This window comes from Suncus etruscus, chromosome 1 (assembly GCF_024139225.1).
Source record: "Suncus etruscus isolate mSunEtr1 chromosome 1, mSunEtr1.pri.cur, whole genome shotgun sequence".
Classification (NCBI taxonomy): domain Eukaryota; kingdom Metazoa; phylum Chordata; class Mammalia; order Eulipotyphla; family Soricidae; genus Suncus; species Suncus etruscus.
Genome location: NC_064848.1, coordinates 1,554,082 through 1,568,528, shown reverse-complemented (window position 1 = coordinate 1,568,528; position 14,447 = coordinate 1,554,082). Strand labels below are relative to the sequence as shown.

Below are 14,447 nucleotides of genomic sequence, written 5' to 3'. Positions count from 1 at the left end.
GCATGTACAGCAGGGACTTCAGAACCTGTTTTGGAATTAGATCAAGCTCCTGGGCACAGTCTTCTGGAAAACCTCCATGATGGTTTCTTCAGATAAGTTGCAAGACTCTCTCAGGCATTGATTTAACCTCTGACTCCACAAGCACTCTGGCTGCTGCAGCAGAGACACAGGCTGACCATATGCACTGTCTCTGAAGGACAGTGATGTCTCCACCAGGCACCAGGCACCATCTGCAGACCAGCCACATTCGCTTTCCTAAGGCAGTGTAGGATGAGATGTGGACAGAGCTGAGTGCCAGGAGGCCTGCACCTGAGGGGCACCGCTCTGCCCCCAGAAGCCAGAGGGCTAGAAGTGAGTTGTGGGCACCCAGCTGCATTCAAGAACACTTAGACTGTCTGACAGAGGGCCTGCTTCCTTGATGACCACCCCAGAGCACCATGTCCATGTTAGAAATGCGTCAAAAATTAAGTGAGAGTGGCCGAAGAGATAGCATGGAGGTAAAGTGTTTGCCTTGCATGCAGAAGGATGGTGGTTCAAATCCCGGCATCCCATATGGTCCCCCAAGCCTGCCAGGAGCAGTTTCTGAGCATAGAGCCAGGAGTAATCCCTGAGCACTGCTGGATGTGACCCAAAAACCAAGAAAAAAGTGAGGTGAGTCCTATAGAAGAAATAATGGTAAAGAGAGAGGCTCTGAGCCCCTTCTCCCTGTGGAGAACAGTCAGCATGGGTCTGAGGAAGCCCTAGAACAAGGCACAAGGACCCTCCTGTTCCCTCCTAGTTTAACACAGTTCCAATAAGCAACCCTGCTCCTTTTCTGGGCTTCCACCTACCAATCTTGGGTCACGGCCCCAAGTAGGGCATTTCAGCTGCAACATGAAATGGCGCAGGTGCCTCAGCTATGGACTCTGGTGATAAATGAACTGCTGCAGGGCACACAGACAAAATGGACACAAACTTCCTGCAAGAAGCTGGTAAACAGGTCACTGGGTGCTGCCTCAGGGAAGAAACGATGCTTAAGCCAAGAGCAAGCCTGTGATCACGTTCTTGATGACAGTTCACACTGGCACAGGTCCATACTAGGGTGGAGGAGAGATACATGTCACCAGACCCACAGCATCAACCTGATCATGAGACAAACACCAGCAAGTCTCAGCAGAGGAGATCCCGAGAGAGCCCTAACCAGGGCTCCTCAGAACTGCCAAGTTCATCAATGCAAGGGATGTATGGCAATGAGTTAAGGAGACACCAAGATTCAGTGCGACGTGGGGTCTGCAATGAGCATAAAGAGTAGGATCTGAACAGAGCAGGGGAAGGGGGGAGTGAGGTAGATGGTATTCTAGATAATTGTCACCATTTTCCCGTGCATCTGAAACTTCACTAATATTCCAACTCATTTTTATTTATTTGGTTTTGGGGGCACAACCGGCAGTGCTCAAGGATTAGTTGTGACAGGGCTTAGAATATCACCTGGGGTGTCAGAGATCAAAGGCAGGCCATTAGCCACGTGCAAAGCAAGTGCCCCATCCACTCTGGCCCCCTTCCAGTTTACTTTTATATATTTATTTTTGGTTTCGGGGCCATACTCTGCAGTGTTCAGGGTTACCCCTGGCTCTGTGCTCGGAAGTTGCTCCTGGCAGACTCAGAGGACCATATGGAAAATTGAACCCAGGTCTGTTCCAGGTCATCTGCATGCAAGGCACTACTACCACTGTGCCATTGCTCCGACCCCTCCTGTTTACTTATATATATATATATATATATTTTTTTTTTTTTTTTGGTTTTTCAGGCCACACTCATTTGATGCTCAGGGGTTACTCATATATATATATATATATATATATATATATATATATATATATATATATATTTTTTTTTTTTTTTGGTTTTTTGGGCCACACTCATTTGATGCTCAGGGGTTACTCCTGGCTAAGTGCTCAGAAATTGCCCCTGGCTTGGGGAGACCATATGGGACGCCGGGGGATCGAACCACGGTCCATCCTTGGCTAGTGCTTGCTTGCAAGGCAGGCACCTTACCTCTAGCGCCACCTCGCCGGAATCCTGTTTACTTTTAAAAAGAGCCAAAGTTGGGCCAGGACAATAGAATAGTGGGAAGGGCATTTGCCTTACACATGGCTGACCTGGGTTCCTTACCCCTGAGCCTGCCAGGAGGATTTCTGAGTGCAGAACCCCTGAGCATCACAGGGTGTGTCCTGCCCTTAAAAAAATAGTGCTAAGATGAGTGAAATCTTGGCAAAATACTGCTATAACTCAGGTTCGTACCAATACATCCTTGGGAGAGTGCAATTTCCTTGTCCATTGGCCAATGTCCCTGATTTCAATCACATCTTAGATGAAACTTAGTTTGGAAATTGTTTTTGTTGAACTCAGAGCTCCAGCAAGGAGAGCAAGAACAATACTGTGTGCCTAACATCAGAATGACATAGAACACTCAATGGGGCTGAGGGGATGGGAATTGGGAGGATAGCAGCAGGAGACTCTAGAAATGCCATTAATCATAGTCAGAGGAAGGGGCAGTGAGATGGCTCTGAGTTGGGGAGCAAAGTTTGCAGCACAAGGTCCAAAGTTCCATTGTTGATGCCACAGAGATCTCTGAGCACCATTAAGACAAATCCTGGGGCTCCTGAGTGCATCTGGCCTGGTTAGTCTAGTGTTCCGGGGTTCCTGAACATCGATAGGGAGGTTGCCCTACAGAGAGGCGAATGAAGCAGGGTATCTTACCTGCAGCAAGCACAGAGCTTAGGCCTGTGTTCAAGACAACCCTGTATGATCAGATCTCTGTTGTCACCCCACCCCCATCTTCCTGCGTAACCTTACCTGCTGGTAAGACCAGCCGATTTCTGGGAGGGGTCTTTGGTAGGTAACAAAAGGATTGCCTGAGGGGCAAGAGAAGGACTCAGCTTGAGATGGAGAAAGAAGTAGCAGGAGGAGACATGGCAGAAAGAGGTGGGATGACAGGGCAGCTGAAGAGAGCATGCTTAAAAAGGTTTAAGATTATAGGCCACACATGTTGTCCAGGGCCTTAATAAAGTTGATGTCTACTGAAACCTTGTGGCTATCCTGAACCCTCAGATGCGCTGGCTGGAGGGGGTTGGAGGAGCATGGCCCAGGCCGGCAGAGAAAGGCCCAACCATCCATCTCATCACCATCCAGTGCCATCCAGAACTCCATAATTAACATGTTACTCAATGGAGAAGTGATGCACATGGGAAAATGGTGTAGAGTATGCCCCCTACACACAGTGGACTGGAGGAGTGGTTTCAGGCCAGCCACCTAGCTACATGCTCTTGGCACCTGCCAAGCCTCTCTTAGCTGTCTATGAAATGGATGCATAAAGGGACGTAGGCAGGGCTCTGGCTCTGGCTAGCTCTCTTGTAGTCACTGTTTACTGCATCTTGGCCTTCTTTTAAGGATTTTACCAGATTAGAAAAATTAAGGTCCACCTGGTCTCCACCTGGAATCAGAGTCACAGGCTAGTTTGTGATGAGGCTTTGTCTCTGATGCCTTCTAGGTGGTTCTCTCGAGGATCAACAAACGTGGTGTCCAGAAACCACATCCTCACCTACTTATGGGTACCTGCTGCCTAGCAAAGCTCCATCCTAGTCTCAGAAACCAGCTGGGTTGGTGTGCTCCTCAGGAGGGGCCCCAGGGGTAGATGGGCTTAAACAGAGCAGTTCCCTCCCCTCCATTGGACCCTCCTGCCTTCCTCGGGTTCCCCCACTCTCCTGCTTAACCAAGAGCCTGGGCTTCAGGTGTTTTTTCCATTAAAATGGCTTTTTCCTGTTCATCTCTTTTCCAGATGTCACTCACCGGAGAGAATCAGTTTTTATTTATTGGCACTTTTCAGTGTGAAGCAGGCTTACCTGATTGAGACCCCTGGGAAGGAGGCTGTGTGTTTTTGGGGAGGGGCACTTTGAACCTGGTCTACTGGAACATGGGGCCTGGAGGCTCCATGTCAGGGTCAAGATAAAAACTCCAGAGGTAGGTAGCCATTTAGGCTTTCCTTGGCCATGAAGCTCTCAGCTGACAGCTACTGTGCAAATACCAGGGCTGCATTAATGGTGGCACTGTATGTGTAATTACACCCTGGGCTTCATCGGCTACCAGGCTGGGCCTTGGACAACTCTAGAAGGCTCCTCCACCCACACCATTCCTTCCCTCTGTCCCAAATCTGAGCCTTTCTAGAGGCTGGTGTTGCTGGGGAGAGATGGGGTGCTACCACCCAATGGTAGCCTGACACACAGTGGTGTCTATTGAAAACAATAGGAAGAAAGAAAGAAAGAAAGAAAGAAGAAAGAAAGAAAGAAAGAAAGAAAGAAAGAAAGAAAGAAAGAAAGAAAGAAAGAAAGAAAGAAAGAAAGAAAGAAAGAGAGAGAAAGAAAGAAAGAAAGAAAGAAAGAAAGAAAGAAAGAAAGAAAGAAAGAAAGAAAGAAAGAAAGAAAGAAAGAAAGAAAGAAGAAAGAAAGAAAGAAAGAAAGGAGGAAGGAAGGGGAAAGAAAGAAAGAAAACAATAGGAAACGAGGCCTGAGATGGCTCTGTGGCTTGTAAGCCTTGAGTTTGGTCCCAGGTGCCACCTGGGACCCCTAGTGTCCACACAGAGTCCCCCAAGGGTCTCAAACTCTCGGCCCTCCATACAACATTCTGTGGCCCTGCCCTAGAGGAATCTTTTTTTGTTCTGTTTTGTTTCAGTTGTTTGGGTCACATACCCCAATGTTCAAGGCTTACTACTGACTTTGCACTCAAGGATCACCCCGACTTTGCCTCCTGTGGCCCCCAGGTCAATTGAGTTGGAGACCCCTGGCGACAGTCTGCACATAGCCAGGCATGTGTGTACCCAGGAAGTAGAGAGCCTGTGGGCTCCACAGCGCCCTCTGTGAGCATCGCGTTAGAATGCAAGCCCCTGGCAGGCAGCTCAAGCCAGCGTGTGTGATCGCAGTTCACTCGCAGCATCACAGGGAACAGGTGGGAAGAAGCATCACAAAATATGAACAAGAGAACTAATACGCCCCTGGATTTAGGCCAGCGTGATTCACAATAGCTACAGTGTGGATATAATTCTGATCCCTTGGGGGGTGACTAGATAAGAATGTACTGATCAATTCATAGTGGCTGCCTACTCTTCAGCTACAAAACAGTCAAAGGGACGAAGCTGAGAAGATGGAGCTCAGTAAAGTAAGTCAGAGACGTAAGGACAGATGTGGCTGCTCATTCGTAAGAGGAATATAATGAAACCAAACACACCAGCTATTGGAACAATGAAGCAACCCAGACCCGGAGGGGAGGAGGCGAAGGAGGAACTGGTGGAGGTCCCGTTAGTTAGAAGGGAGCAGGCTAGAGCTCTGGCGTGCATACAGAGTGCCTGACACACAGGCCAAAGCCGGAATACAGAGCTCCCACACCTCACATAATACAAACAATAGCAAATCAAGAGGAAGAAAGCGCCACTAGAAAGCTACAGGAAGATACTACAGCAAGGAAGGTACTTACTTGCCTTGCACAGGGCCCACCAGGGTTCAGTCCCCAGAATCCCACACAGCTCCTGAGTTCTACCAGGAGCAATCCCCGAGTGCAGAGCCAGATCTAACCCCTAAAGCACCTCTGGGTGTGGTCCCAACCCCACTCTCCCAAACTAAGGAAATTAATTTGGAAACAATATTTACAGAGCAGCCACTGAACAAAGCTGAGTCAAAGCTCCATCCCCTGTAGCTCCACTTACTCTCTTTCCTCTTGCCCTCCTTGCCACCCCTGACACCCAGATCCATTGCAAACATCCTCCGGACCCTCACCTTTCACACACACACCCCGCTCCCAATCTAGAGGCCCCTTTGGTCTCACACAGCACCCCACTCACCCTTCCCTGTGCTCTGTCCTTACCCTTCCCTGTGCACCCTGCTCACCTGGCCTCTTGCCTGAAGAACCCAGCCTATCTCTGTTGCAGCCTCCTAACAGTTGCTTCTAGGTAAGGGCTACCTCACCCCCACCTCCATCCCCCCTGGAGCCTCCCCACAGGCAGGACACACAGGCTGGCAGTCAGGCAGGTGGAGAGAGGCTGCAGGCCCTGAGTCCATCAGTCTGGCACCTGGAGAGATAGCAGAGCCCAGAACCCTGGACTACGTCCCCTTCTCACTGTTCTAAGCTTTGTGCAGCTGACCTGTGAGACGGAGGCATTACCAAGTAGGTACAAAGATGGGGTGTCCATGACTTGCTGCAGTGACCTATGTTGACGTCTATTTGAGATGAAAATCCATAATCCTCACCCCTACAAATTGGGAAGTTGAAGAGTCTGGGGACCTCTGAAACCTTTACCAAGAGACAACTGGAGCTGGGCTGGGGCCAAGCCAGAGATAATCTTGCCACACTCGAACCCCAGGGATGGGAGAGGTGATTGTGCTGCAGAAGGCTTCTGTGGACCCAAAGGGAGAGTGCTGACTTAGGGGGATGCCAAGTTAGGGCTGCAATGTCCACACAGAAAGTCCAGTAAAGAGAAGGACCCAGACCCCACTGAGGTGGTGGCCCTGAGTGTGTCCAAGTGATGTGACAGCACTGAACGATGTTGAAATGGGAGCTTAATGGAACAGGTTGACATAGGGGTCGGATCCCTCAGGCTCCTCCTGAGCAGTCCAGGTACCTGGCAATGGGGTAGAGAGGGAATGAGAGGGACCCGCTGGACAGCCCACATGTCTGGAGACATCAGAGGTTGTGGGGTGGGGGGGTTGCTTCTGAGATCCCGGGAGTAGGGGCAGAGGGTAATGGTTATGGTGTCACCTGAACCTGCCACAAATGTCCAGCACCTGAAGAGCTTCCTCTATGAGGCTGGCTCACCTGATTCTGGAACATTCCCTGCTCCTGAGGCTGGATTTCTAAAACCTTTGCTGCCTAGAAGGAGGATCATTCAGTCCTCTCCCCTCTCCTGAGCTCCTATAGACAGGGTGTATCTGTCTCATCAAAAACGAGAAGCTGGGGCAAGGAAGGGGGCGAGATTTGGCTGAAGACACAGGGGAGGGTGCAGGCTGGGCCTGAACTCACTCAAACACAGGCCCCAGACCTGTGTCCTGGCCAGTCTGAGGACACAGCTGGCTAATACATCCTTAGGGTATTGGGAGTCCAGTGAGGCCACTGGCCCAAACTGATGCCCGGCAATCTTGTGAAGACAGGATAGGGGTTTGCTGTAGAGATCACTAGGGAGTGGTGGGTGAGTCTGGAGATTCAACCTCAGGCAGGAGACTAACAGATGATCAGGGTACCCCAGGAGAGACAGAACTGCCAGCTTGGGGCTCAATAGCAGGCACCTATTTCACATGTATGAGGCAGTCTCTAGGCAGTTTCAAAGCCTGAAGAGTCCGGCAGGGACAGGTGGACAGTAACCATGTGACATCCCAGAAGGGACAGGCAGAAGGTGGTCACACATTACCCCTTGCTCCTGACAAATCTGCGTCAGTCTCTCCAGCTGCTCATCCTGGATGACCTTGGCCTTCTCGTACTGCTGGATGACCATCTCCATCTCCACCTTCACAGGCAGGACGTACGCTGGGAAACAGAGGCAGGCCATGAGTATATGAGTACTGAGGGGCCCTGACTGGGGACCTGCATAATCTTGGGGCCTGGACGAGGCTCCTGAGGATCTTTGGGTGAAAGTTCCAGATGCCCAGCAGCATTCAGAGAGCTTGAGGGCAGGACCCACCCCATCACCCTGGAACTGTTCCTTCTGGGGCTTAGATCAAGGATGTTATACCCCGGTTCCTCTGGAGACTCAGCTACATGTGGAGATTGGGGAGCAATGGGGTTGGGAAAGAGGCCACACAACAGCCCCAGAACTAGCCCCCATCAAATATTCCAGCCCTTTCTGGTAGTTTTTAGGGCCACACTGGCTGTGCCCAGGGCTGACTCTTGACTGTATTTAGGGGTCGCTCTTGATGGCACTCAGAGAATCCTATGGAGTGCCAGGGATTAAGTCTGGACCAGTTTAACAAGGCCATAGTTTTCCCCCAAGTTAAATTATGGTCAAATTGTTGTAACTCTAAAACTGAGATAGTACCTTCTTCAGCTCTATTTATTTTAAGGACAGGAACAAAATTATGAAGAGATTAGCATTCAACAAACACGGAATTCATGGAAGAAGAGCTATCGGGGTTGGACTAGATGAAACTAACAAAAACCATGACTATTTCTATGGCTCGAAATAATTCCGTGATCTGAACCAGCCTTTGCATGCAAAAGTCCTGGGTTCAATCTCTGGCATACCATGGACCCTTTCTTTTTGTTTGTTTTTGTTTTTGGGCCACACCCATTGATGCTCAGGGGTTACTCCTGGCTATGGGCTCAGAAATTGCTCCTGGCTTGGGGGACCATATAGAATGCCAGGGGATTGAACGTGGTTTGTCCTAGGCTAGTACTTGCAAGGCAGATGCCTTACAGCTTGTGCCACCGCTCCAGCATGAATCCTTTCTTTAAAAAAATAAAATTTTAATTGAATCATCATGGATATAGTTTCAGAGATTTTCATAATTGAGTTTCAGTCATACAATGCATCTATTCACCAGTGCACATTTCCAGCTATCAATGTCTCTAGTTTCCTTTCCACTCTCCCCCTTAGCCTGTTTCCCTTCTGCTTCTCTCTCTTCTCTTCTCTTACCCTTCTAAACACTGGTTTGCAATATAGTTACTAAAGAGCTATAATTATCAGATACTTTACTTTCTTTCAGTACCCAGTTCCTGTCCAGAGTGATTATTTTCCTTTTTTTTTTTGGTTTTTGGGCCACACCCGGCGATGCTCAGGGGTTACTCCTGGCTGTCTGCTCAGAAATAGCTCCTGGCAGGCACTGGGGACCATATGGGACACCGGGATTTGAACCAACCACCTTTGGTCTTGGATTGGCTGCTTGCAAGGCAAACGCCGCTGTGCTATCTCTCCGGGCCCTATTTTCCATTTTCATTGTCATAGTGGTCCCTTCTCTGCCCTAACTGTAGCAAGTTTTCTACCATGGACTAGTCCTTCTGGCCCTTATCTGTATTACCTCTGAGTATTATTGCCATACTATTTTTAAGTGATTTATTTATTTATTTGATTTTTATTTTTTGATTTTGGGCCACACCCAGAGGCACTCAGAGATTATTCCTGGCTCTATGCTCAGAAATTATTCCTGGCAGGCTCGGGGATCATATGGGCTGCCAAGGATCAAATGCAGGTCGGCCTCATGCAAGGCAAATGCCCTACCCACTGTGTTATTGCTCTGGCCCCATATTATTTTTTTTATATCCCACAAATGAGTGTGATCAATCTATATATATCCCTTTCCCTTTGACTCATTTTACTGAGTGTAATACACTCCATATCCATCGATAAACAAGCAAATTTCATGACTTCATTTTTCCTAACAACTAACTGTGCTGTATTCCATCGTGTAGATATACCATAGTTTCTTTATCCACTCATCTGTTCTCAGACACTTGGGTTGTTTCCAGATTTTGGGTATTGTGAGTAGTGGTACAATGAACATAGGAATGCAGATGCCTTTTCTCCATTATATTTTTGGGCTCCTGAGGTATATCCCAACAATTTGGCCATAATTCACATCAACTGTACTATCAATTGTACATATCAGCTGTACTCTCTCTCCAGTCCCTTCTTTGGTAGTTTTAGGAGATGTTGGAAGTCTCAGTATCAACTCCAGCCTACTCTCTACCTGGCACTCTTGTCTCTGACCTCTCCTGGCCCAGTTCTTCAGACACCTCTGGAAATATTGCTTGCTTATCTCCCGCCACATCTCCACCCTCCACCCACAGCCTTCCCACCTTCAAACAGTCTTCAGCTGCTCAGGGATTCTCAGAGAAGAAAAAGCAGGACATGCTGTTTGCTTCCAAACTGGAAAGCAGATCTCAAGTCCTGGCTCCCGCCTGCAGCCTCCACCTGCTTCTGCCTGCACAGCTCTCTGCGGAAGCTAGTTCAGGGTAGGGAAAGGGCGGCACCTCCCCTTGTGAGGCCTTGAGTACCATGGTCATATCTAGTAGATCGGGAGATATGGGGGCCATCTGGAAAGAGAGCTCTCAGCAAGGATGTGGGGATCCAGTACATCAGGGCAGAGCAGGGCCCAGTGGCAGGGCGCTTCTTCTCAGGGATTGAGCCAGGAACAGGCCACGAGCAGGTGGGGGAGAGTGAATGGCTTAGACAGCCTGGGATGGGGTACGGGATCCTGGGGTGTGGACATCCTTGCTCAAAGTCATATTTTCAGAGGGAGCCTCATTCCTGCTGGCTTCAGTTTCCTCATTTCATTGTGGAGGGAGGTAACACCTGGTTGTGTTCAGGGCTCAGTGCTCAGGGGTCACTCCTGGTGGGGCTCAGGAAACCATATGAGATGCTGGGAATCAAACCAGGACTGGCCAATTGCAAGGCAAATGTTCTACCCTCTCTCTCTGACTGAAAAAGAGATTCTGGTAACTGGGTGAACCTTGCAGTACTCAGGCCTTCATGGAGTGCCGTGTAGGAACAAAGGGAAGGTCTCATGGTGCTTGGAACTGAGCAGCCGTGGCCCTTGAATGCAGGTCGCTGAGGAAACAGTGTTAGTCAGGCCTGCTGCTCAGAGCCTGGAAACCCTATCTGAACCCATCAGACAAGCTGGAGAACTTGTCTTCCACAACTCAGAGTCTCTAGCCTCTCAGTGGGAAGTCCTGCTTCCTGAAGTGACCTCATGGCACTTTTGCCACACCGTGTCCTTCTCAGGGCCACTTACCGTCAATGACTCTCTTCACCCGCCAGATCCGGAGCATAATGATGAGGCTGATGGCGTCCCAGGGACTCCGGGGCCCATTGGCCACAGTGGATGCCACCATGGGTGCCAAGGACAGGATGATGACAGCGCCATCAAATACCTGTGGAACAGGCAGTGGTCAGTGCCCCAGGCCACATTCCTGAAAGCCTAGGAACCAAAACCTGGCCCCGTACAGCAGCAGTGACAGCCAACCTCTCCCCTCTCACCCATTGGATCTTGAGAAGGCCACACCCATCCACCATCCCTTGGCCTCTCTTTGACCTTTAGACTTCAGAGGCCCTTCCCACTCCTGGGCCTGCTCCAGGTCAGTCTTTTCCCTCAAGTGACCTTAGCTTCTCTCCTGTCTCTAATCAGACAGCCTTGGGCTGATAAAGCATCCTGCATCCCCTCTAAATAGGGCACACACTCAGGGTGCAGAGAGGGCCAGGGTGACCCGCATGGGGCCCACAGTGCGAGGTAAAAGAACCATGGGGAGACCCCTTCTCCCAGATCAGCCAGAGTCCAGAGTCCACATCTCTCCAGCTTGGATGAATCTCTAAACCCCATGGGGAGACAGACTGGGATTGAGGGCCCCCAGCTGCACTGTTCAACCCCTAACCTCCCCTGACCTGGTCCAGCCTGGCAGTGCTCTGAGATTTCCACAGGCTGGTCCTTGGCATCAGCTACCAGCACTAGGCCTGAAGAAGTGATAAAATAGACAGGGAAGTGAGGGAGAGCTGGGGAGCTGGGAAGCAGACAGTGTGCCTTGACCTGGAGCCACAAAATTCCTCCCATGTCTACTCTTCTCAGCCCCTCCACTCTACCTTGAACCCCTGCACAAAACAGAGCAGCTCTGAAGATATGGAGGCTACCAGCACTTTATGGTTCTAAGAATAATTCAGCTCTCTGAACACTGGGCTATTTTACAGGGACTTCTTTAAAAACAATAACAAACACATTTCGAAAACAGTTGAAGAATTACAACCAAATGCTAAATTTTAGAGAGCTACTTTAATATGGTCCCTTTACTAAAACTTTTTTTGTTTTGGTTGGTTTTGATTTTGGTGCATACCTTCTAATGCTGAGGGTCTACTCCTGGCTCTGCACTCAGGAATTATTCCTAGCAGTCTCAGGGGACCATATGGGATGGCAGGGATCAAACCAAAGCCCTGGCTTGTCAAGTGCAAACTTGACTGCTGGAACTTTCTAAATCTGTCCCCCGCCCTCCTACACAATTGAAGCCATTCTTGTGTTAAGGATGGTATGAGGTTTTGGGGGAAGGACATGGGTCATTACCTCTATTTTGTTTTCAATGTAATCCCAGATCCCAAGCACCACAATCCGTAGAACAGTCTGCAGAGAGGAAGGGAGAAGACAAGAAGGATGAGTTAGCTTAGATAGCATATAGCCCACTCATGAGCTCATGAGTTCGGCTCCTTTCCTTTCTGTGGAGAAGACCCTGAGACTAAAATACAGAGCAAGGCTTGTTCTAGCTCTGATGGGACAACATCATTACCATCTCCAACCCCATGTCTCAGTCCACTGTGACCTCAGCCCCACAAAAGGGCCCCCAGTGTTTATAGAACACGCCACACCCTTTCGAATGATGCTTAAGACTAGCCCTCCAGAAGCAAATATTATTCTCTAGTTATCTACAAACTTGAACTTTCTTTTTTGTGGCAAAAGCTCTCATCCCTTCAGTTCTCTCTTTAGATGCCTTCCATCTGGCAACCCAGCTAGAGACTACATTTCCTAGCCTTCCTTGCCTCTGGAGTGGCCATGAGATCCTGCTCTAGCCAATGATTCTTGAGGAGAAATGGAGTCTCTCCAGGGATTCCATTCTGCCTTTTCTCCTATTCCAAGGGTTAGGATGTGGGCACATAGGTGTGACTGTGAGCTGTGGCTGGGGAAATAAGAGGGAAACATGCTGGATCCCACCATATCTGCCTTGGCTGCTTCCCTGTCACCAGGGAAGTGAGTCCTGTCTGTGCAAGCTCTGCTAATATTGGTTTGCAGGAAATGATAAGCAGCAAGACTCTTGCCTCTTTCTCTTCCCAGCCCAGGTCTGAGCAGTCACTTCCCTCTCTGAGCCTTTTCTCTTCAAGTTACTGTAGTTAGAACATCAGCCTCACACTGTCCTCCCCATGCCTCAAACAGGCTCGTGAGACTGTCTGATTTCTCTTTTCACCCCTAATCCCTGGCCTAAACATGGCGTGTTACCTGCTGCGAATGAATGCACACGCACTGTGAATGTGGTTTCACTCTCTAAGAGAACATCTTTCTCCACAAAGTGTTCACCCTGTTATTGTCAACGGACCTTGGTGCATTTATCTGCATGTCCTTCCTTGGGCCGGGATACCCGATTCCCTAACCCACACATGTGTCTTTCTCCCACATGCCTGAAGTATAAAACCTGCCCAGAAGACCCAGGACTGTTCATCATCTGTATTCAGAAACCAACAACAGCCAGCAGATGTGCCAGAATATATAGTAAGTAAGGTGCTTGTCTAGCACATAGCCAGTTTGGATTTGAACCCCTCTCAGAATGATCCCTGAGCCCCTCTTGGAATGATCCCTGAGTGCAGGACCAGGAGTCAGTCTTGAGCATCCCTGGGTGTGCCCCCTTCCAAAAAATCCAGCAGATAACATCCACCTATTCTTCCACAAGGGCTGTTCTGTTTTTACAGAAAAGGTGAGAAAGTAGCAAACTGGTTATCAGCTAATTCATCATCTCCGGAACAGAGAAGGGACCTGTGGCAGCTGGGCATCCTCCAACTGGAGGGTTTCCCAATCTTGAACTTGGGTGACATCAGGCCTGCTGATGTCATGCTTGCTTGATGAAACTCTAGGCATCACTGCAGCACAAAGGGAGTGGCAAAAGATCTGAGCTTGGTTAAGTACTAAGATTCTTAAAATCTTTAGTAGTTAGGTTGTGAGCCATGTCCCCTTTCTGGGCCCCAGTTTTCCCTTCTGCAAATGAGGTGCTTACAAATCAAATCTTCTTATGGTGGGGAGGATGTCAGGAAATGTGACTCTGGGCTGACTGTACCAGGTGGGGATCTGGTTCTTCTATGGAAAACAGAAGCTGCCCAACGTCATTTATTTGGACATAAGTTGTGGGTAGAGGTGGGCAGAGGAGGGGTGTTTGTGACTGGGGCTTGACTCTGCAGGGTTATTCTGTTGTCTGTCACTGATAGCACTGGCCTTTGTCTCTTCTGAAATAAACCAGTCACATCCACTCTAAACTCCCAATTCTAGACCCATTCCAGAAGGGGTCATGGCCTGGTCCAAAAAGGTCCTAACATTGGTCTTTTTATTTTTTTGGTTTAATATTATTATTATTTTATTTATATTTTTGTTTGTTTTTGGGTCATACCTGGCAGCGCTCAGGGGTTACTCCTGGCTCTATACTCAGAAATCGCTCCTGGTTGGCTCGGGGGACTTTATGGGATGCCGGGATTCGAACCACCATCCTTCTACATGCAAGGCAAACGTCTTACCTCCATGCTATCTCTCTGGCCCATATTATTATTATTATTAATCATTAGGCCACACCTGGTGGTGTTCTTTGCTCAGAGATCACTTCTGGTAGTAGTCAGAGGATCATATGTGATGCTGGGGATTGAACCCAATCAACCGTGTGCAAGACAAGCACCCTGCCCACTGTACTCTCAGGTCCATATT

General features: G+C 49.0%; 1 protein-coding gene across 1 annotated transcript in view; it reads right to left on the bottom strand.

The window, feature by feature from the left end:
• Positions 1–14,447, bottom strand: part of TMEM266 (transmembrane protein 266) — a 59,820-nt gene that overhangs the window by 17,013 nt on the left and 28,360 nt on the right. Inside the window, exons 5-7 of the mRNA XM_049777885.1 lie at positions 12,060–12,116; positions 10,746–10,884; positions 7,430–7,545 (exon numbers count right to left, since the gene is read on the bottom strand). Of these exons, the coding sequence (XP_049633842.1) occupies positions 7,430–7,545; positions 10,746–10,884; positions 12,060–12,116 (312 nt within the window). The remainder of the gene's footprint in view (positions 1–7,429; positions 7,546–10,745; positions 10,885–12,059; positions 12,117–14,447) is intronic.